Below are 19003 nucleotides of genomic sequence, written 5' to 3'. Positions count from 1 at the left end.
CAGTTGGGCTGAGCATCCCAGGTGCCTGCTGGGATGTCACCTTGATCCAGGCCCATCAGGCGTCACTCAGCAGCCCCTCTACGGTCCTCGTCCTACCTTTCTCACTCGCTCTTCCTGTCCCCACAGCTGTGCCAAGAGGACCTCAGGGATGAGATGTACTGCCAGGTCATCAAGCAAGTCACAGGCCACCCCGAGCCGTGAGTGGGGCTTACGGGGTAGGGGGCTCAGGTGGGAACAGCACTGTGGTGGGGCCAGCCTGAAGCCAGCTCTGTCACACAGGAAGCACTGCGCTCTGGGCTGGACCATCCTCAGCCTCTTCACAGGCCTCTTTGCACCGTCCACCACGCTGATGCCCTATGTGACGAAGTTCCTGCAGGAGTGCAGCCCTCACCAAGGTATCCGGGGTTGGGAGAGGGACGCCAGGGCTGAGAATGCCCTGCCAGTTAGGGAGATTGGGTACGCCTGTGACCGCCATCATCCTGGCTCTCTGCAGAGCTGGCCCGGAGCAGCCGAGAGAACCTCCAGCGCACAGTTAAATACGGGGGGCGCCGGCAGCTGCCGCCACCCGGTGAAATGCATGCTTTTCTGGTCAGATGGGCCTTTCAGGGCTCTCCTGGAGTGGGGGGTGGGGGTGGGGGTGGTGGCAGTGCGGACTGGAGAGCAGGGGCCTCTGGTTGCTGGAGACTAACCCTCCAATTACCTGGCAGAAAGGACAAGCAGTCCGTTTGCTTCTGATTCACCTGCCTGGGGGTGTGGACTACAGGACAAATACACAGACATTCACGGTGAGCAGGGACTCCCAAGGAAAGGGGCGATGTGCCTGTGCTCTGGGACTCTGAGCTCCATCACTATGTCCTGTCCACGTGCCCAGGTGGCAGGAGAAGTGCTAGAGGAGCTGTGTGGACAGATGGGCATCACAGACTCACAGGAAGTGCAGGAATTTGCCCTCTTCCTCATCAAAGGGGAAGGTGAGCCCAGGGAAAGGGGCAGCCTTCCCCGCCTCGGCCACTGTCTACTCCACAGGAACGTGGATTCTGTGCCGGGCCAGTCTGCTCAGTGCTGGCTTGGGTCCCCTCTCTAGGTGAGCTAGTTCGGCCGCTGTCGTCCCGAGAGTACCTCAACAATGTGCTGATAGACCAGGACATGAGCCTGCACAGCCGGCGGCTGGGGTGGGAGACCCCACTGCACTTTGATCACCCCACCTACACGGAAACCCACTATGGCCAGGTACTGTGCCGTGCTGCTAAGGGCGGGGAGTTCCTACCCAGGCAACCTCTAGCCTCCCTCCACAGCGAAGCTCTGTGGCCACTGGAAGGGATGGTAACAAGAACAAGTCACCGGCTGCTGGGGGAGCTGTGACACAGTCCTCCCCCTCAGGTGCTACGGGACTACCTGCAAGGGAAGCTGATGATCAGTGCCCAGGCAGAGGCTCAGCTTGCCCGGCTGGCTGCCCTCCAACATCTCAACAGAGCCAGCAGGAGTCCCCTAACAGAGTGAGTGAACTCAGCTCAACCCCTCCCCCAAACCCGGGGGCTCCTCCTGCCTACCACCTTCCCTCCTTAGGGCCAAGGCTGCTCCACTTAGCCTATCCTGGCCCTGACCTGACTGGCCTAGAGTCTTTTCTGCCCTTCCCCAACCTGTTCCTGAGCAAGGCCCTTGGGACCCTATCTGCGCCAGGTGCCAGTTATCTGGCGCCACGTGCTGCTCCACCCTGTGCCAGGTGGTCCATGGCCACAGGCCCTAATGACCTGTGCATCCTAGGCAAGAGCTGCGGTCTTACATTCCCAAGCCACTGCAATGGCAGGTGAACATAGCCAACATAGAGAGCTTGGTGGGCCAGGAGCTGAGGCAGATGCAAGGATACAGCCAGCAGAAAGCACAGATTGGCTTTATCGGTAGGTCTGTGGCAAAGGCTTGCTGGCTGTAAGGGTCAAGGCCCAGGAGGGTGGGGCAAGGATGGGAAGGTGAGCAGGCCTCTCTGCCTGGTCTCCCTTCACTTTCCCTGTGAAGCAAAGTGAGGCAGCTCCCAGGGATCTGCAGTCAAGACTGTCCTGCCCTGTCCCTCCACCGCAGAGACTACGAGCCAGCTGCCCCTCTTCGGCTACACTGTGTATGTGGTGCTGAGAGTGAGTAAACTGGTCCTTCCTGGACCGCTCCTCCTGGGGCTCAACCGCCAACACCTGGTCCTCATGGACCCCAGCTCTCAGGTGAGTAGCATTCTTGTTCTTATGCTGGCTGGGACCCCTGGGTCATTCCTCTCACACCATTCACTGCTACCCTCCTCCACCCCAGAAACTCTGCTGCTCCATCACCCTAAAAGACCTGCAGCGGCTCCACCTGCTGAGCCCACTGGAGGAAGATGGGCCCCCCGGCCTGGAGCTCAATTACGGCTCTGCTGACAACCCCCAGACCATGTGGTTGGAGCTACCACAGGTGAGAGTCAAGGCTTCTATGGACTCTAGGAAGGAAGCATGTCTACGCAGCCATGTGTGTGGCTGAGCAGGCCACTGGTCTCTGTTTAGGAGCAGTGTGGGCAGGGGCGGTGAGGGGCGGATGGCTGCACTGAACTGTCTATGCCCTGCAGGCCCAGGAGTTACAGCGCACCATTGTCTTCCTGCTGGAGGGCAGCGTGTCCACTCAGTGGCCAGGCCTCCTCTGAGCAGAGTGGAGATAAGGCAGTGGCCTCTCCCTGGGCAGTCCTTCGCTGGTCTTTGCTGACTGGTCCTGCTTTGAACCTACCTGCAGCATAATAACCCCATGTGGGGGCTCTAACGCAGGGGTTGCGACTTCAGTGACTTCCACTGGGAGAGAAAGCAGACACGTTCACTCTAAGGTGGACTGAACCAAGAGCTGGGCTGTAGGAACTTGGCTGACGTCCAGCCTGGGGAAAATGCCCTCAGCTCTAGAGCCAGCTCGGGCCTGGATGAAGCTGCTTCTGCACAAATAAAAACACCCAAGAAAAGGCCTGTGTGTGTGAGCATGTGTCTCCACAAGGACTTTATTCTTGCAAACATCTCAACAGGGCCTGGCCTTCTGGAGCAGCAGAGAGCAGGGCTTGGGGCATGGCTGCTATTTCTTTCCCAACAAGCTCTGCTGCTGAGAGGGCAGTGAGGACTGGAATGAACCTCCCCCTGGCAGAGAACTTAAGAACAAGGCAGAGGACCACTGTTACCCCCTCCCCTCTTTGGCAGCAGCCAAACTACCTGAACCTTCTAATCTGGGCATCTGGCCATGAAAACCAAGGAGAAGCAGGCTGTGAGAAAGGACCATGGGGGTTTTAAACAGGAAGGTAGGCTGACCTCTGACCTTCCCCTTGATTTGGGTGTCTAGTGACATCTCCAAAGTGGGGTCTGGTCGGAAGGGGTAAGACCCTGAGAAAGTTGGTGCCTCTGGCATGGGCCTCCCCACGGCAGAGTAGGAAGGATGCAGATTCTGTTCAGCCAGAGGCAGGTCATCTCTGTGGGCCACACAGGCCATGCCAGTCAGCTTCACTCTCACAGCGGGCATGATCATGGAAAAACTGCTTGATGAGGCTCTGGGCCTCTTCCTTCACTGCAGATTTGGGGAAGGGAAACAGGAGAAAGTAAGGACCAGTCTCCTGGCAGCATCTCCTCTCCTCTTCTCCCCAACAGTGCCTTCTGGCCCTGGCCAAGTTGGCACTCACCACTCTTTCCAGGAGAGAGTTTCTGAGCCAGCAAGTGAGAGAGGTGGCGGGCAAAGCCTTTAAACAAGTCCTAGAAGGCAAAGGGAAGAGGAAGGAGCCCTGGAGCCCCTGAGGGCAAGGCAGATCTGGAAAGGGCAGAAGCTGGTCTTGATCAAGGCCTGCTCTGCCTTATTCCATCCACGGGTGCACACTCCTTGCCACCCACAACCTCCTTGCATTGACCCAAGTACTCCAGGCCTACTCCGCCTACCTTGGATGTAAACCTGCCCTCCTTGTAGAAGGGGGTCAGGCACCTGACCACAGTGTCAGCAGCCTCTTTCAGGGAGATGCCAGGAGCTGAGAGCTGGCAGGCTTCTCCAGCCACTTCATTCTTAGTGTTGTGATCACTGGCCAAGGCACTGCCCTTGGCCTCAGCCGAGATGGAGGACTTGGTTGAGGGGCGAAGCCTCTTCTGAGCCCTCTTCTCCGAGTTTCCCTGGATAGCGGCCATAGCATGTGGAGTCACTTTGGGGCTCCCCTTCACTGGCTCCCCCCACTCTTCTGGAAGGAAGCCTGCACCCTAGCACCAGGTGCCTTCCCCCAGCCCGTTTCACCTACTACTATGGTGTGAGAAGTGATTTTCCCTAAACCCTTGACCAGGGCAGAATAGCTCTCTGCCTCCCTCCCCTAAGTTCCCAGTCCTACAAGTACCTGCTGGCGTCTAGGCCTCTTGCCTGCCTGGATTTCCTCCAGAGGGCTAGGCTGATCTTCCGGGAAGCTCTGATCTCTGAGCAAGCAGGTGCTAGGCAGAGGGAAGAAGGCATCAGAGGTCTGGTGTAGCTGCTCTCCCAGCCCAGCAGGGCCCACCTGCAGAACAAGCTTCAGGCTTCACAGGCCCAGGTGCAGCCATAACTCCTGAACTCTTACCTTGGTCCCTCCCTGGGACACTCAGTCTGAAACACGGCAGCCGAATGTCCCTGGGCTCCAGCTTTTTCTGTGCACCTCTCTGCTGCCTCGCTACAGGAGGGGCTGGCATCTTCTGAGCGTGGGACCGAAGCAGGAAAAGACGGGCTTTCTGTTCTTTGACAGAACCGAGTGATATTTTGGGACTCCTTGAGGGCTGCTGTGGCCAGGAGCTGCTGTTTCTTGTTGGCTCTAGCCTTGGCACTGCCCTGGGAAGAGCCTTTTGTCCTCTTCTTAGGCGAGGGCTTCCCGCAATTAACACTATTTCCAGGAGCCTCTTCTTGGCACCCAGGGTAGGGCTTGCTCCTGTCTTCTTCTCGAAGGTTAAGGTCCCAGTCTGGGCGCTCCTGTTCAACCTTCAGCATGGACTCAGGGGTTTGCTCCTGGCTCTGAGAGTTCAACAGTTCTGTGGCTGTCTGGAATAGGGAGGGGTCTTTGGAGAAGCCAGCTCCTACTCTCTTGGGTTTGAGCTGTGAGAAGGAGGAAGTCACAAGGGTCAAAACTCCAGACTTCAAGGGCAGCTGTGGTGAGAGGTTCCCAGGGATGTGGGAGGAAAGCTGAACAGGACATAACTGGGGATCAGACTGATGGGAAAAGAGGCCACAGCTGACAGACAGGCAGCAGGCAGAGCAGAGATGCTATAAGACCTTTCCTGACGTCTTGGTAGGGCAGGGCTGTGGTGCTAGGAAAGGCTAAGTCTGTCCTCCTGAGGGCAATGGGGAAGCGGACCCTTCCCTGAACCTAGGTTGGAGTGGGTTCCTGGATGCTGCTCACCGAGTACACGTGTGAGGTTGGAGGGATGTCGTAGTCACTGGGCTCCAAGAGCTCAGCCGTGGCACTGCCACTCTTGGTGCCACCTTCCATCTCATAGAGCTGCCCATCCTTGGAGGCTTTGTGGATCTCAGCCACCTAAAGCAGGGTAGACAGGGAGCTCAAGGTACCCACAAGGTACTGCTTAGTCCCAATCTGGACCCTCCAAATCTGCTGTGCATGAGCGGGAAGTGGGTGCCGGGGAAGTGAGCTCTCCCTGGGATGCCCAGAACACGTATAGTTAGCCAACGATGAGCTGGCGTCACTGGCTCCAGGGCCAGTAGACTGGCAGATGACCTCTGAAGACAAAGGCCGCCCTGTCTGTCCTAAGCCCATGAGCATGCTCTGCCCCGCGTGCCCCCTTGGCCCTACCTAGGCCTACCTTCTTTAGAACACTGGCCTTGTAGAGATTGACCATCTTGGCATTTCGGAATGTCTCATGCTCCAGTTCCACAGCCTTGGCCCGTAGGTCAGCTCTGTGGGAAGGAATGAGAGCAAGGGAACAGGTGGATCTGAATCCATTTCCTGTGGTCTGGCTGGTTTCTCTTCAGGGGCCACAGGCTGGCTTCAGGGTCTGGTGAGGAGCACAGGGACTCTGATGAGGATGCTCCAGGCACCCTGTGGCTCACTGTCAACAGCCTCCATCCTTCTGTGGGGACTGGGGCCATGGAGTAGAATGGGTCACAATCTGCAGAGAGGAAACCTCTGAAGGAATAGCCCTTGGTTCCTTACCCTGGTAACCTCAGAGCACTCACCCACGAGTGGACCCCGCAGCCTGGTGATTACTTTTGAACCTCAGAGCACTCACCCATGAGAGGACCCTGCAGCCTGGTGATTACTCTTGAACCTCAGAGCACTCACCCATGAGCGGACCCTGCAGCCTGGTGATTACTTTTGAACCTCAGAGCACTCACCCATGAGCGGACCCCGCAGCCTGGTGATTACTCTTGAGAGCTCCCTCCAGAAGTCGCAGGCAGTGCTCACGGGCCTATGAGAGTAACATCTCAGTCACCCACCCTCAGGATCAGGGAGGGGCCCTGAGGGAAAGGGAAGAGGCACCATTCTCTTACCTTCACTGTGAGCTTAGGGATCTTCCTGCTTGAAGCCTCTCTCAGGGGACAATCTTCATCTGAGAATAGGGGAGGAAGGGCTTTCCACCTGACCAGCTCTCCGGAGTCCTCCAACCCCTCACCAAGTCATTCACTATTTACACCCAGACAAAGCACTCAGGCCCCTGGGAGCATTTCTGTACCAACCTGGGGGTATGAATTCTTCTATCTTGGGCTCCTTGCCCTGGAAGACAGACAGCACGAGGGGCCATGAGACATCCTGCACTGCTCCAGCTCAGGAGAAGGGACAGAGCTCATGAGCAGGGAACCATCCAGGGATCATCCAGGACCCTGTGTAGACCACTGTATGCTGGTTATATATACATATAATTCTTTTTTAGGGAAGTGGTACATTTGAGATGGGATTTCACCATGTTGTCAGTCCCTGGCCTTGAACTCAGATCCACCTGCCTCTTCTTCCTAAATGCTGGGATTAAAGACATGTGCCACCATGCTTCTGGCTTAGGTTTTTTTTTTTTTTTTTTTTTTTTTTGCTTGTTTTGTTTTGTTTTCAACTTGATAGAAACGAGGGTCACCTGAGAAGTGGGACCCTCACTTGAGGAATTGCCTCTAGTAGACTGCTCTGTGGGGGCATTTTCTTCATTGATGTGGGAGGGCCCAGATTATACAGATTACTGTAGGTTGTGCCACTCCTGGGTAAGTGCTCCTGGGTTGTATAAGTTGAGCAAGTGGGAAGCATTCTTCTGTGGTCTCTGCTTCAGTTCTGGCTCCAGGTTCCTGCCCTGACTTCCCCTGATGCTGAACTGTGATGTGGAAATTTCAGCCAAATAAACCCTTTCCTTCCCATGTTGTTTTCAGTTATACATGGTGTTTGTCACAGCAACAGAAACTAAACCACTAGAGCCACTGAACTCCCATCAAGGACTCTGTTCCTTACCTTGCGCAGGCTCATCTGTTTCTGATAGAAACGATTCCATTCCTGCTTGTGGGCTTCATCTCTGCCTTCATCACTGCTACCTCCAGAACCTTCATCATACCTACAGGACAGGCTAAGTGTGAGCAGCCAAGGTCAGAGCTCTGCTCTTCCCCACTGATGCCACTTGATGGGCAGTGATGTTCCAGCACAACATTAAAGCCCAGGCCCTGAGAAGGGTCACATGTCAACACTGCAGGAAGACCTCCTTTGGCCTGGGTAGCACTAGTGGAATGATTATGCATTTCATAGCTACTCACCTGCTGAAGCCCCCATAGCCCCTTCGGCCTCCCTCATACAGCTCAGGGTCAAAGCCATTCTCCTTGTAGGGCCTGATGCAGGTCTTGCTCCAGCTGCTGCTGCGCTCCAGGGCATCAAGCTTGTTTTTTAGGGCTGCAGGGCTCTGGCAGTGGTCACAGCCTTTGGCGCAGGCAGGTGGTACATCTCCAAAGAACTTAGCAATGGCAGCATGGCGGCACCTAGAATAGGAGGTGCCAATGGGATGAGGGACCAAGGCAGGCCAGTGTTTGCTCACCCAGTCTCTAGACACTGATTGATTCACTATCTAACACCACATTCGATGTTATCTTTCAAAAAAATTTTAGGGGGGCTGGAGAGATAGCTCAAAGGTTAAGAGTACTGGCTGCTTTTCCAGAGGTTCTGAGTTCAATTCCCAGCACCCACATGGTGGCTTACAACCATCTATAGTGGGATCTGGTGCCCTTTTCTGACCTTCAGACAGAACACTGTATATATAATAAATACATAAATCTTTAAAAAAAATTAGGTTTATGTATATCAGTAACCCCTAGTGCCTGAGGCGGTCAGGAGAGTCAGATCACTTGGCAATTATTATGGATGGTTGTGAGCCACTATGGGATGCTAAGAACATTGGAACCTAGGGTCCTCTGCAAATACAGTATATGCTCTTAAGCTCTGAGCCATCTCTCCAGTCCCTGTCCCGCACCCTTTTATTCACAAGGGTTTGTGAAGCATCCTCTGGTGCTGTCCATTGCAGAGTTGGGGCCAGTGGGATAAAAGCAGCCTTCTTACAGTCAGAGAAGATGCTGGGCAGGTGGGATCCAGGATGTGAACCTCATTCTGCTTGGTTACTGTGAGCTCTAGTGCCCTGCTCTTCCCTCTACCCACAGTGGTGGAATGTCCTGGAAAGTTGAGTCTCTGCCACCAAGTCAGTAAAACACTGAATTCCATGGCCTCTCCACCTACGCTGCTAGTGGAGCAGGGGTACATGGAGCATGACGGCAGTCATAATGGCTCTGAGCACGGATGAGATGTTCTACAGGGAATATCCCTCACTGTGGGAGAGGAGGGAAGAACAAGAGAGGGCCTCGCCTGTCTTCAGGACCCTGTCTGCTCGTCTCTTCCTTCCCAGTCATTTATTTAGAGACAGGGTCTCACTATGTAGCCGAGACTGGCCCAGAATTTACTGAGTACTCATCCCTGTATACTGGGATGGCCTCAGAACTCAAAAATCTGTATCTGTCTCCCAAGGGCAGGGATTAAATGCTCGTACACCACACCTAGTTCTTTTGTTTTGTCTTTTAAGACAGGATCTCACTAGCTAGACTCATGGTGCATGCCTGTAATCCCAGCATCCTGGGAAGGAGGATGTCTGAGTTTGAGGCCAGCCTGTTCTACAAAGAGAGTCCAGGACAGTCAAGGCTCCACAGAGAAACCCTGGCTCAAAAACAAAACAAAACAAAACAAACAAACAAAAAAAGTAAGGTCTTGCTCAGGGTGGCCTTGAGTTCATAAGCCTCTTGCTTCAGATTCCTAAATCCTGGGATTACAGGCATGAGCTCCCACAACCAGTTTTCTCTTGTATCTTGATCTTTCCTTAGAGACCTCTACCTCCCCCCGGCTCCCACCACCAGCTTTTCTGCCCTTGGCTGAGGGCTGCACCTGGCACAGATCCTAGAGCAGCTGATTCTCAACCTGTAGGTCTTGACCCCTTTTATAGGGGTCACCTAAAACCATCCGAAAACATATTTATATTACAATTCATAAAAGTAGCAAAATTACAGTTTTGAAATGATGTTATGGTTGGGGTCACCACAGCATGAGGAGCTGTACTAGAGTGTCGCAGCAGCAGGAAGGTTGTACTAGAGAGACAGAACCACTGTCCTGAGAGTGCCATCATGCTTAGTCACTGGTGAACCCAAGCCAGGGGGATACAGCCTCACGAGAGCTTCCCTCTCACCTTCTAATTGCACATGTTTCCCTGGGGATAACCACTCTCTGCCCAAGCTGGTGGCAGGAAGCAGCCTCTACCTGGTCCAAGAGGACCATGCTGAGGCCCTGGCAGAGGGCACTGTTCTATCACCATTCTTATGTCATTTCTATGCTAGAAATGGGGTACAGGGTTGGGGAACCATGGAAAGATGCCAAAGGCAGGGCAGTCTGAGTGTCTAAACTTGACTAGCTGGCACTAATTGCTTCTAAACAGGTCTTCTTAGAATCAGCACTGGTTGGGGATCTGACCCCAGAGAGCAGGCTACTGTAACCAAAGCAAATGGTAACATTGCAAAGATAAGTAGGGTCCCTCCAGCAAGAGGAAGAACACAGTCCTAAAACCTAAAACCGGATAGAAGCAGCAGGACAGCAGAGACAGCCTCCAGGGGCGCTCTTGCAGCCTGCTCCCACTAACAATGAATAGACAGGACAAACGTTCCCTCAGCTCAAGACTGTACAGTGGTGGCTTGTCCTGCCTCTGAAAAGCTTTGGACTCTAAGCGCTGTGGCCATATGCTTGTCGACACCCTGTCCCCAAGCTCTGACTAACTGGGGTTTTGTGCTCAGATTCAAAGGCTCCATTGACTGCCTGGCTGAGGTCAGTTCCCCGACTGCAGCCTGGTGGAACGTTAATGGGCTAGGAGTGTGGAGACAGCTGAGCAGACTGAGACCAGCAGTGTCCTTTCTCTTAGGAGGGACACCAGGCCCCTCCCCCAAACAAGAAGGCTACTTTTAAGATATCTAGGATCCTCTCATTCCTCCACAAGATGCCTCTGGGTGCTGAGTGGCAGGAGTATCACACCAGAGGGCTGCTTGAAAGTTTGCTGACTTGCTTGGTGGTCCTGTAACTCCTCTTTCTTCCTGGGAGAGGCCAGAGGGAGCAGCCAGTGAGTGGGCCAAGAGACAGGCCGGGGTGGTGGTCAGGGACACAAGCCAAAAAGGCCATCCAGAGGGTGGCTGTGGGGCGCTCAAGAAGGAGCTGCTCCACCCTCTTCCCCCAGCAGCCTCTGACTGAGCCCCTGGGGGGGTATTTCCACAGGGAACCACAGCCAACCACTTCTGTCATTAGCCCAGCCCCAGCCCTCAGCCTGGCTCACAGGCTGGAGAAGGGCAGAGCAGGAGGAAGGGTAAGAGAGGGAGCTGTTTTGGGGGGATCTGGAGATTAGAGTGAACCTCGTAGGCAGGGAAAAGCACTGGGTGTGAAGTGTGTGACAAGCTCAGGGCAGGGCTCCCTCTGGCTCTGCCTCACAATGGTAATCTGACACCTACATCTCCAGGACAACCAACAACAAAAAAGCTGAAGCTGGACAGCAGCTGGTTGTCAGCAGCCAAGAGCTTACGTGAAGAGGTGCCCGAGTGAGAAGCGGCTACCCGAGGGGCAGGAAAGTGGCAGCGCTGGTGAAGGAAGTCAAGAGTGGTGACCAAACGACTGAGAGAAGGCACAGAAAGGCTCTATACTGGAGCACCTCTTCTTGGCTCCCCAATATCAACTCCCAGGTAAGCGACACAGGCCAGAGGTAACACAGTGGGGCGGGTGGTGGGGGTGGAGAAAGGAAAGGGCAGCCAGGGTCTCCTATCTCAAGGGTGAGGAGCCATAGTTACTAGGATCTCGGAGAGGAATGTCTTGGGCGATACACTGGGCCACTCTCCTACAGGGAATGTAGTTGCCTCCTGTGTACACCTGAGCTCTCTCTTCCCCTAGGACCTCTGGGACAGTACTAGAGAAAGAGGACTATACTGTCATTTGCTGTGTAGAGAGGGGCTAGGGTCTGCTGAGGTAGCATATCAATTTAAGTCTTTTCTATCCAGGGATCTTAAAATAGGGCCCTCATGTCTGCCGAGCCTCCACTTTCCCAAGAATTAGGGCTGAGGCCTCCCTGTTTCTCAAGAAGGCTTGGGACAAGGCCTGTCCAGCCCATTCATTGGCCCCCTCCCCAGGCTCTAGTAGAACCCACAGCAGAACTGCCTATTTGGGTGCTGGACAAAAGCAGCAGATCCTGTGCCTTTTGGAGTTCTGACCTGCTCATTGCCATGTGTTTTCAGCTCAGGATCAGCCCAGGGAGGAGCTGATCTCTGAAAACTGTACCCACTTAGAATCCTAGGGCCCCTTTGATCCTCCTTTGGCCATGATCTCTGAAAACTGAGCCAGGGACATGCACGCCTGATTCTAAAGCCAGGGTTGGAGGGGAGATGGTGAGTACACGGATGAGGCTGGAGAAAGACCCCAGGATTCTCCTCCATGCTCCACCACTGTAATGGCAACTCCAGGACAGTTCCTTGGGCAGAGCAAGCACCACAAGCACAACTTTCCTGGGCAGGGCCTCACGAGGGGAGGATGCTCATACCCCTTCTGTCTCCTACTCTCACACTGGGGGTCAAATGCCCCTGAGATGTTCCTTCCAAAGCAAAGAAGCTGTTATCCAGAAAGAAAGAAAAACATCATTCAGGGTTGGAAAGCAAGGAGAAGGCTCAGCAGAGGGAGTGGCTTTTGACTTGTGCGGGCCTGGGAATGTAACTCCTGTGGTCATACTGACAAGTGTGCAGCACAGAGGGGACTGGGCTGAAGCTGAGCCACAACTGGGACAGTGGATCTGGAGAGGTGAGAGAGGGGCATGGCAGTGAGCTGCTAGCCACAAGACTCCAGAGAGTGCCCTGTACCCACAAAACACAGGCTCCAGCAGTCCCTGAGCTAAGAGGGGAGCCCAACTTCTATGGGTGCAGGTGAGGAGCTCACTTAGTTTCTCTCTCTCTGGTTTTTTGAGACAAGGTTTCTCTGTGTAGCCCTGGCTTTCCTCAAACTCACAGATATCTGCCTGCCTCTGCCTACCAAGTGCTGGAATTAAAGGCATGTGCCACCACATCCTGGCACTAGCTCAGTGTCTGATGGTCCCCAGAGCAGGAAGCCCCATCCCTGTTCTGAAAAGCTTGGGGGCCAGGACAGCAGAGCCACCAAGGCCTCAGGCAGCCACTTTGATTTCAAACTGGAGTCCCAGCAGAGAGGAAGTTGCTCAGCCACTCAGTGTAGTATACAGTGGGCTCTCCGCCCTGCTGGTCAGGCCTCTCGACCCCTCGGGACTCTCACAGCTATTGGTTATGCCTCATGCAAGATGCTTCTCAAGACTGCAGAACAAAAGGGTCGAGAGCCACCATGACAAAACGACAGGGTACAGCAAGATGCCCATTGGGGCAGCAAGACATCAGTGACACTGCTTATCAGGCACAGACATACTGCCTGGCCCTGTCCACGTGGGGAGCTTGAGTTGGACTATCAGGTTTATGAAAAGGAAGAAGAGAAGCTGTGGTACCAAGGTGCAGCTGCCTGGCCTACAGGACAGTGGCACACACTACAGCAAGAACCTCCATGCCACCTGCCACACACAGGAACAGCAACCAGACCCCCCGCCCCCAGCTTGGCCAGTTTCCTTCTCTGTTGTACTAGCTCTCCATGACCACGGCCTGTACCCCAGGCAGGGAACTGGAGGCTCCAACTGCTGTGCAGGCATCTGGGGCAACAGGTGGGCCTCAGAGACAGCCAAGCCTGTTCTCTCTTCCTGGACCAGAGGAAGCTACCACTTGTTCTGCTGAACATAGCACCAAGACAGACTCTAGTTCCCCAGGTTCTTGGGCATAACGTTTGGTTTAGAAAGAATTGGGTGAGCCTGGGCTACAAAGTCCAAGAAACAGAATTACCAGTAGCTCTGCTTGGCTTTGCCCAAACCTAGTGGGGTATCCAGTCAATGGGGCCAGCCCCAGAGCTCCCACTCCCCCTGACCACAGCTGGGGAGCAAGGTCACCTGACAACCATTGGTTATATTGGGCATCAGGCGTCCGCTTTAAATAGCCCACTGGGAAGACGCCTGGGGACCTGCTGGAATGTGCCTCTTTCCTCTTTGGAGAACAAGACCCCTTTGCTCCCCCCCTCTGTCATGTGCTTGTTCTGTTGGGTCAGAGCTTAAAATAACAAAAAATCAACTGCCAAGCAAAGTGGGTTCCCCTTCAGCCCTCTGAGGGCAGAGAGCCATACCCAACAGCCCTATTTCTGCTGGTAAACCAGACAAGACCTGGCAGGCAGCCCCACGACAGATCCCAGGGCTGTCCTATGTGGCCAGGCCCCACCATCTCCCAGTGGGCTGCCTATAGAAGCCCTGGGCACAAAGCTATGCCCGTATGAGGGGGTCCACACTCATGGGTTCTCTGGGCATGAGAGAAGCTCTCCAACTTCACAAGCCATGCAAAGTGCAGGGCAGAGTGGGGAAGGCATGAGAGAAGCCGGGAGTAGCTGTGATGGCTGGAACTTCTGATCAACACATTCCAGCTTCCCTGCACAGCTGGTCCAGCCCCCGCCTACTGCCTTCTCCCCTGCTCTGGAAATTGGATGTTGCTAGACCTTTCATCTAAACCTAGGGTCCCAACCCCGCCAAATCCCCAGGCAGGTGCCTCTTTCCTCCCCAACTGCTATCTCTCTTGAGGTCTTTGGGTGTGGCTCGCAAATGAGAAAGCTCTCCTGACCACCAGCCTCCTGCCTACTTCTGCTTTTAAGGAATGTGTCCACTGGGCTCTTGATGCAATGTAGGCACAGTGCCAGTCATGCTGAAAAGCCAGACCAAATACAGATGAAGAGGGAGGGTAAGAAACCAGAGCTCTGGTTCTGAACCACATGCACACCAGTTCTGGAGTGGAAATGGTACCGAGGTTCCAGACAGGAGGGTGGATGGATCAGTGTTTTTTTTTTTGTGTGTGTGTTTTTTTCAAGCACACTCCAACTGGCTCTAAGTAGTATCTTTTGGTCTGACCAGAATGAATGGTCTTACGTTCACATTAGCAAGACACATAGATCTGTTCATTTAGTGACAGATAACACATGCAGTTCTCAAACAGCCTGGCGTGCCCTGCTCTAGTGCTGGTGATCTGATAAAATTGATGGCCCGGACCCACCAGATGCCGACTGTGCTCAACTCATGGGCTTCCAAAGAGCGACGGCCTGGTTCTTACAGAGCCCACAAATGGGCCATGACTCAGGAGAACTCGGCCACCTTAAGTGGCAGCTCAAAGCCAGGCAGGCCTCCATCATGAGTGTATGGATACTAGGAGGGGCACTGGCTGGGTCTATCCTGACTTTTGTGGCCCTGTCAGGCTTCACCCAGAGAAAGTTCCTGCAGCCAGGCCCCTCCCTAAGACTTCTCAACTGCATAACAGCACAAAGATAAAGAGCCTGTCCATGGCACAAGAGAGGAGGGCCTGAGACAGGAAGACTAAAACTGTATGAAGGGCAGGCAACATTAGAGAAGGTACCACAGGGCTGGGGATATAGCTCCATGATACAGTACTTGCCTAGAAAAAGAAAGGCCCTGGAGTCCATTCTCCAGTAGACGAAAGTGAAAACAAAACAAAGTGAACAACAAATTCAGAGAAGGCACTTTTATAGGTACTTTAGAAAGGAAATCCAAATGTTTGGCAGCTGTGATCGAGTTCCTGAGGAGCTATTAGGGGATCAGAAGGGTGGCAGCCATGTCTCTCACTCTCAGAGGCTGCACAGCGCAAGGACAGAGCCCACACACAGGATGACCCTATCGCATGACCTTCAGGGAGTTTTAGTCCTGCTATGTGCCAGGCAGGAGTGTTAGCAGAGACCAGTCTCAAAGACCACAGCAGAGGGAACCACCTGCCCAGTTGAGACCAGGGCCAAGGTGGCAATTACCAAAGACACAAGCCCCGGTCACCTGCTCCCAGCCCTCAGGAAGAACCAGTTTGGATGCACTGGCACAAGGCCATCCCTGTTCCTTCTCACTCACAGGAGAGATGTAAGGGAAGGGGCTGATGCTCAATGGGGCCCAACACACAAACTCAGCCAAGAGCTTTGCCTAGGCTCCCTGCAGGAGCCCTGGCCAGTCACCACTCTGCAGACAGAGGCCTTTCCTGGTTACAACTAAAAGGCCCAAGCCAAAAGGGGAAGTGGTCAAGTAGTCTTAGAACCCCAGCTCCCCTCTGAATAAATGAGACCCCTAGGGAATACTATGTGGCCCTTCCTTCCTTCCATGACAGTAATATGAGTAAAGAAATTGGCCTGCTGGGAGAGGGGGTCTCACGTCATTCATAGCCTTCAAGTGACAACCCCTCCCTCAGTTTCCACCCACAGCTGAGAGTCCTCATGAACCTGTTCTTGGAGTCTGATTCTCCTCCCACACAGAATCCTGAGGTCTGTCTTGTCACCCTGAGGGCATCTAGGAGAGGCAACGAAATCCTGAACAAGCCAGAGAAGGGCCAGCCAAACCTAGTGTTGGTGTCTCAAGACAAAGGAATGCTAGTAAAGTCATAACAACTGATGGTCAGAACCTTCACCAACTGTGGCCTTGCCTGGTAGCCCTTCAGCAGCTCTCCAGGTCATGAGATTTCCTCGCTCGGGACAGCTCTAGCCAGCTGTGGACTGAGGGCCACCAATGAGCAGACTTCTATGACTCCCTGCCTCCCTCTGCCTGGGATCCACCAGTGGTTCAGGGCTGAGACGACAAACCTGTTCTGCAGGCTATGGTGGGAGAGGCTGGTCACTGGAGCTCCCTCCCAGCCGTGAGCAGCTCGGCAGGGACTCCAAGGCACTCTCCCTGTCTCTGTGTTGTTACAGAACACAGGAGCCCTAGCAAAATGCCAAGCACAGACTTTGTAGAGGAGATTCGCTCGGTGGGAGACCGGCTGCTTCTGAAGCTGCAAGGACTGCCCAAGGCTGATCCCGTGGAAATTGTGGCGTTCTCCATCATCGTTCTTTTCACAGGCAAGTGGGGCCCCTGTCCTCTGACCCTTTAACCCTGTCCCCTTGTAGCCCATGGGCTCTTCCTGATATCCGAGAGACCAAACCATGGTGCCAGCTGGAAGGCTGGTGAGCCTTCCTTCAGATTAGTAGGAGAGGCAGTGTCCTGGAGGAAGCTAAGGGATTTGCTGCATCCTCTGATACTGCCTGAATTGCTAGGTAGTGTTGGGAACTGGATACCATTAGGCACCAACTTTAAATTGAAAGGAGTAAAAAGGAGTCAATGGGCAGTGGAGCCAGAGACAACAGGACCCTGCCTGCCCGCCTCTCAGGTCTTTCAGACCTGCCCCAGACCTGTGGGGAGGTCCTTCTTCCCCTGGCTTTTCAGCTCTGGGCCATTCTCTCCCTTCAGCTACTGTCCTGCTGTTGCTGCTGTTAATCTGCAGCTGCTGCTGCACTCACTGCTGCTCTAGGAGGAGAGAACGGAAGAGCCGCACATGGCCCAGAAGACGCAGATGAAGGACCACAGTGAGATGCCCGAAGCAAAGCTGGACAGGGGCCCTCCAGGACTGTGACACAGGCTCTCATCCTAGCCACTTTCCTCCCCAGACAAAGAGTCCCTGGCCCCAGTTCTGGCTTGCCCAGGTGATGGGGTAGACATCTGGAGCCTCATCAAGGAAACAAAGTTGCTCGGTCTGCCACGGAAACAGTGCTTAGGAAGACCTGAATGTGTTGCCCTCAGAAGACCACCTGGGTCTTCTGCTAAGTTGTACTTTTTCGGGGCCCCATACTTTGATAGGGAGCAGCTCATACCTGTGAGGAGCTGCCCCTTGCGGCTCTGCTGACATGCCAAAGACAAGTGAACTCATCAGGGACTTTGTGCAATTTACTAGACTCCAAACCTCCTGCCGAGGGGGAGGGGGGGAACATGTCAGTATTCTTGTTGAAATTTGTCTGTTTATTTCCAAGTAAAAGCTTTTTAGGTTATGTGTTTATGAGGTATGGCTCGGCACTGTGCATCAAGAGGGCAGTGTCAGAATTCCAGGGACATGACCAATGACTGTTCTTTCCGGGCTACTGCTCTTCCTGTGCCCATGAAAGCCGGAAAATCACACAGGGACACCAGCAACACTGCTACTTTACATCATCTACCAAGCCCTGACTTCCAGAGTGCCACTCTGCTGAGTGATGGAGGTTGTTGTTCTAGGACAGGTGCTAGGGCCTAGGGATAACTCTTAACATTTCCTACTGTCCTAACTTCTGTCTGTATACCTCACACTAGCAGCCTCAGGCCACTGGATCCTCCCAATTTTCTGCAGTTGAAGAAAGGTAAGGCCCTTAGTGTTATCTATCGCATATGTACCCTGACCCTTTGTTCTGTCCCTATTTGCTGACTGGGCTCAGCTCACACACCCTCTGACACTTGCCAGCTTTGTGACCCAATCCTCTTAAGCTAGGTTTCCTTCTGGTGAGATGATTAGACCTACTTCCTGGGATATGCTAGGAGTATAAAGCAGGATGGCCCAAGTCTAAGATGGTGCTGGACAAGCTTTAAAATTATGGACTGTCAGTATTTGGCCCTCTAAACGGAAGCTAACCCAAGATGGGCCCATTTTAAAGAATGGTGCTGCTGAAAGGCTGTCAGGCCTCCTTCCCTACAGGCTACTTTCTTCCAGATATACAGCGGCAGACCTAAACATGGGGGGGGGGACAGACACGCAAGTCTCCACAGGGCCAGGACTCTAGTTAGTCACATCTGTCACCCAAGTCTGCAGCACACATTCTGCTTGCTTGGGAGCAGAGCTCTGCCTGCCTTGAAGACACAGCTAGGGGAAGTCACAGCTAGGGGAAGTCAGCTCCTTACACCTCTAGCTGGCAAGCCAGGCCAATCAGGTAGTTGACAGGCTTGACAGAAGTTCTCAGTGGCTGGCTTGACTACCTGGTATCCACAGACTTGCCTGACAGGTTTAGATTCTTGAAGACCCAAACAAACAAACAAACAAACAAACAAACACAAACCCTAAGAATCCACCTGTCCTTGGCCCCTAAGAATTAGGATTCAGAGTTGAACACGCCTTTAATCCCAGCACACAGAGACAGAGGCAGGTGGACTTCTGTGAGTTCCAGGCTGCCGAGGACTACATAAGACCCTTTCTCAAAAGCAAAACACAAACCAACAACAGAACCTGAGTGATGATGATAAGAGCTAACATTCAGAGGGCTGGTTTTTGGTCTGAGAATGAAGCCCAGAAGACTGTACACTAGGTTCTACCACTGAGCCACATACCCAGACCCTAGAGTTTGTCTTACGCTAGGCTCCAGTTCGCTTAGCCTCAAGTGTGAGCATCACAGGTAATGTCTCCAGCTTGTCTTGGGCTTTTCTTTTAGTTTATTATTTATTTTGGTTTTTCCAGACAGGGTTTCTCTGTGTAAAGCTGGCTGTCCTGGAACTTCCTCTGTAAACAAGGCTGGCCTCAAACTCACAGATTCCCCCTGCCTCCGCTTCCTGAATGCTGGGATTAGGTGTGCTACGTCAAACACCTGTTTGCT

General features: G+C 53.6%; 3 protein-coding genes across 6 annotated transcripts in view; 2 read left to right on the top strand and 1 right to left on the bottom strand.

Moving 5' to 3' along the window:
* Nucleotides 1-2962, top strand: part of Myo15b (myosin XVB) — a 35323-nt gene extending 32361 nt beyond the window's left edge. The window contains 11 exon segments of the mRNA XM_060386200.1: nt 127-197; nt 280-395; nt 494-588; nt 708-785; nt 872-968; nt 1082-1227; nt 1378-1493; nt 1762-1895; nt 2074-2207; nt 2293-2433; nt 2585-2962. Coding sequence (XP_060242183.1) covers nt 127-197; nt 280-395; nt 494-588; nt 708-785; nt 872-968; nt 1082-1227; nt 1378-1493; nt 1762-1895; nt 2074-2207; nt 2293-2433; nt 2585-2659 — 1203 coding nt within the window. The 3' untranslated portion in view covers nt 2660-2962.
* An 8-nt stretch (nt 2963-2970) lies between these two features.
* Recql5 (RecQ like helicase 5) overlaps nt 2971-19003 on the bottom strand; it is a 39695-nt gene continuing 23662 nt past the window's right edge. Inside the window, exons 8-19 of one of the 3 annotated variants that reach the window (XM_060386384.1) lie at nt 7720-7938; nt 7424-7523; nt 6673-6709; nt 6487-6545; nt 6331-6404; nt 5799-5892; nt 5381-5515; nt 4571-5076; nt 4355-4445; nt 3915-4139; nt 3665-3734; nt 2971-3552 (exon numbers count right to left, since the gene is read on the bottom strand). In XM_060386384.1, coding sequence (XP_060242367.1) covers nt 3452-3552; nt 3665-3734; nt 3915-4139; nt 4355-4445; nt 4571-5076; nt 5381-5515; nt 5799-5892; nt 6331-6404; nt 6487-6545; nt 6673-6709; nt 7424-7523; nt 7720-7938 — 1711 coding nt within the window. In that variant the 3' untranslated portion in view covers nt 2971-3451. Of the gene's footprint in view, nt 3553-3664; nt 3735-3914; nt 4140-4354; nt 4446-4570; nt 5077-5380; nt 5516-5798; nt 5893-6330; nt 6405-6486; nt 6546-6672; nt 6829-7423; nt 7524-7719; nt 7939-19003 lie in introns of those variants that run through there. The other 2 variants (XM_021635730.2, XM_060386385.1) reach the window with 2 other exon arrangements.
* Nucleotides 10450-17476, top strand: Smim5 (small integral membrane protein 5). 2 transcript variants are annotated; one of them, XM_021635770.2, is made up of 5 exons: nt 10479-10598; nt 10751-10838; nt 10989-11208; nt 16331-16477; nt 16866-17476. In XM_021635770.2, the coding sequence occupies exons 4-5, from the start codon at nt 16351-16353 to the stop codon at nt 16970-16972; spliced, it is 234 nt and encodes a 77-aa protein (XP_021491445.1). In that variant the 5' UTR covers nt 10479-10598; nt 10751-10838; nt 10989-11208; nt 16331-16350; the 3' UTR covers nt 16973-17476. The 2 variants fall into 2 exon arrangements, with proteins under 2 accessions (XP_060242369.1, XP_021491445.1); XM_060386386.1 differs by lacking the exon at nt 10751-10838 and having other exon boundaries at nt 10450-10598.

Source organism: Meriones unguiculatus, chromosome 7 (assembly GCF_030254825.1).
Source record: "Meriones unguiculatus strain TT.TT164.6M chromosome 7, Bangor_MerUng_6.1, whole genome shotgun sequence".
In the NCBI taxonomy this organism is placed as follows: Eukaryota; Metazoa; Chordata; class Mammalia; order Rodentia; family Muridae; genus Meriones; species Meriones unguiculatus.
This window is presented reverse-complemented; position numbering and strand designations above follow the sequence as displayed.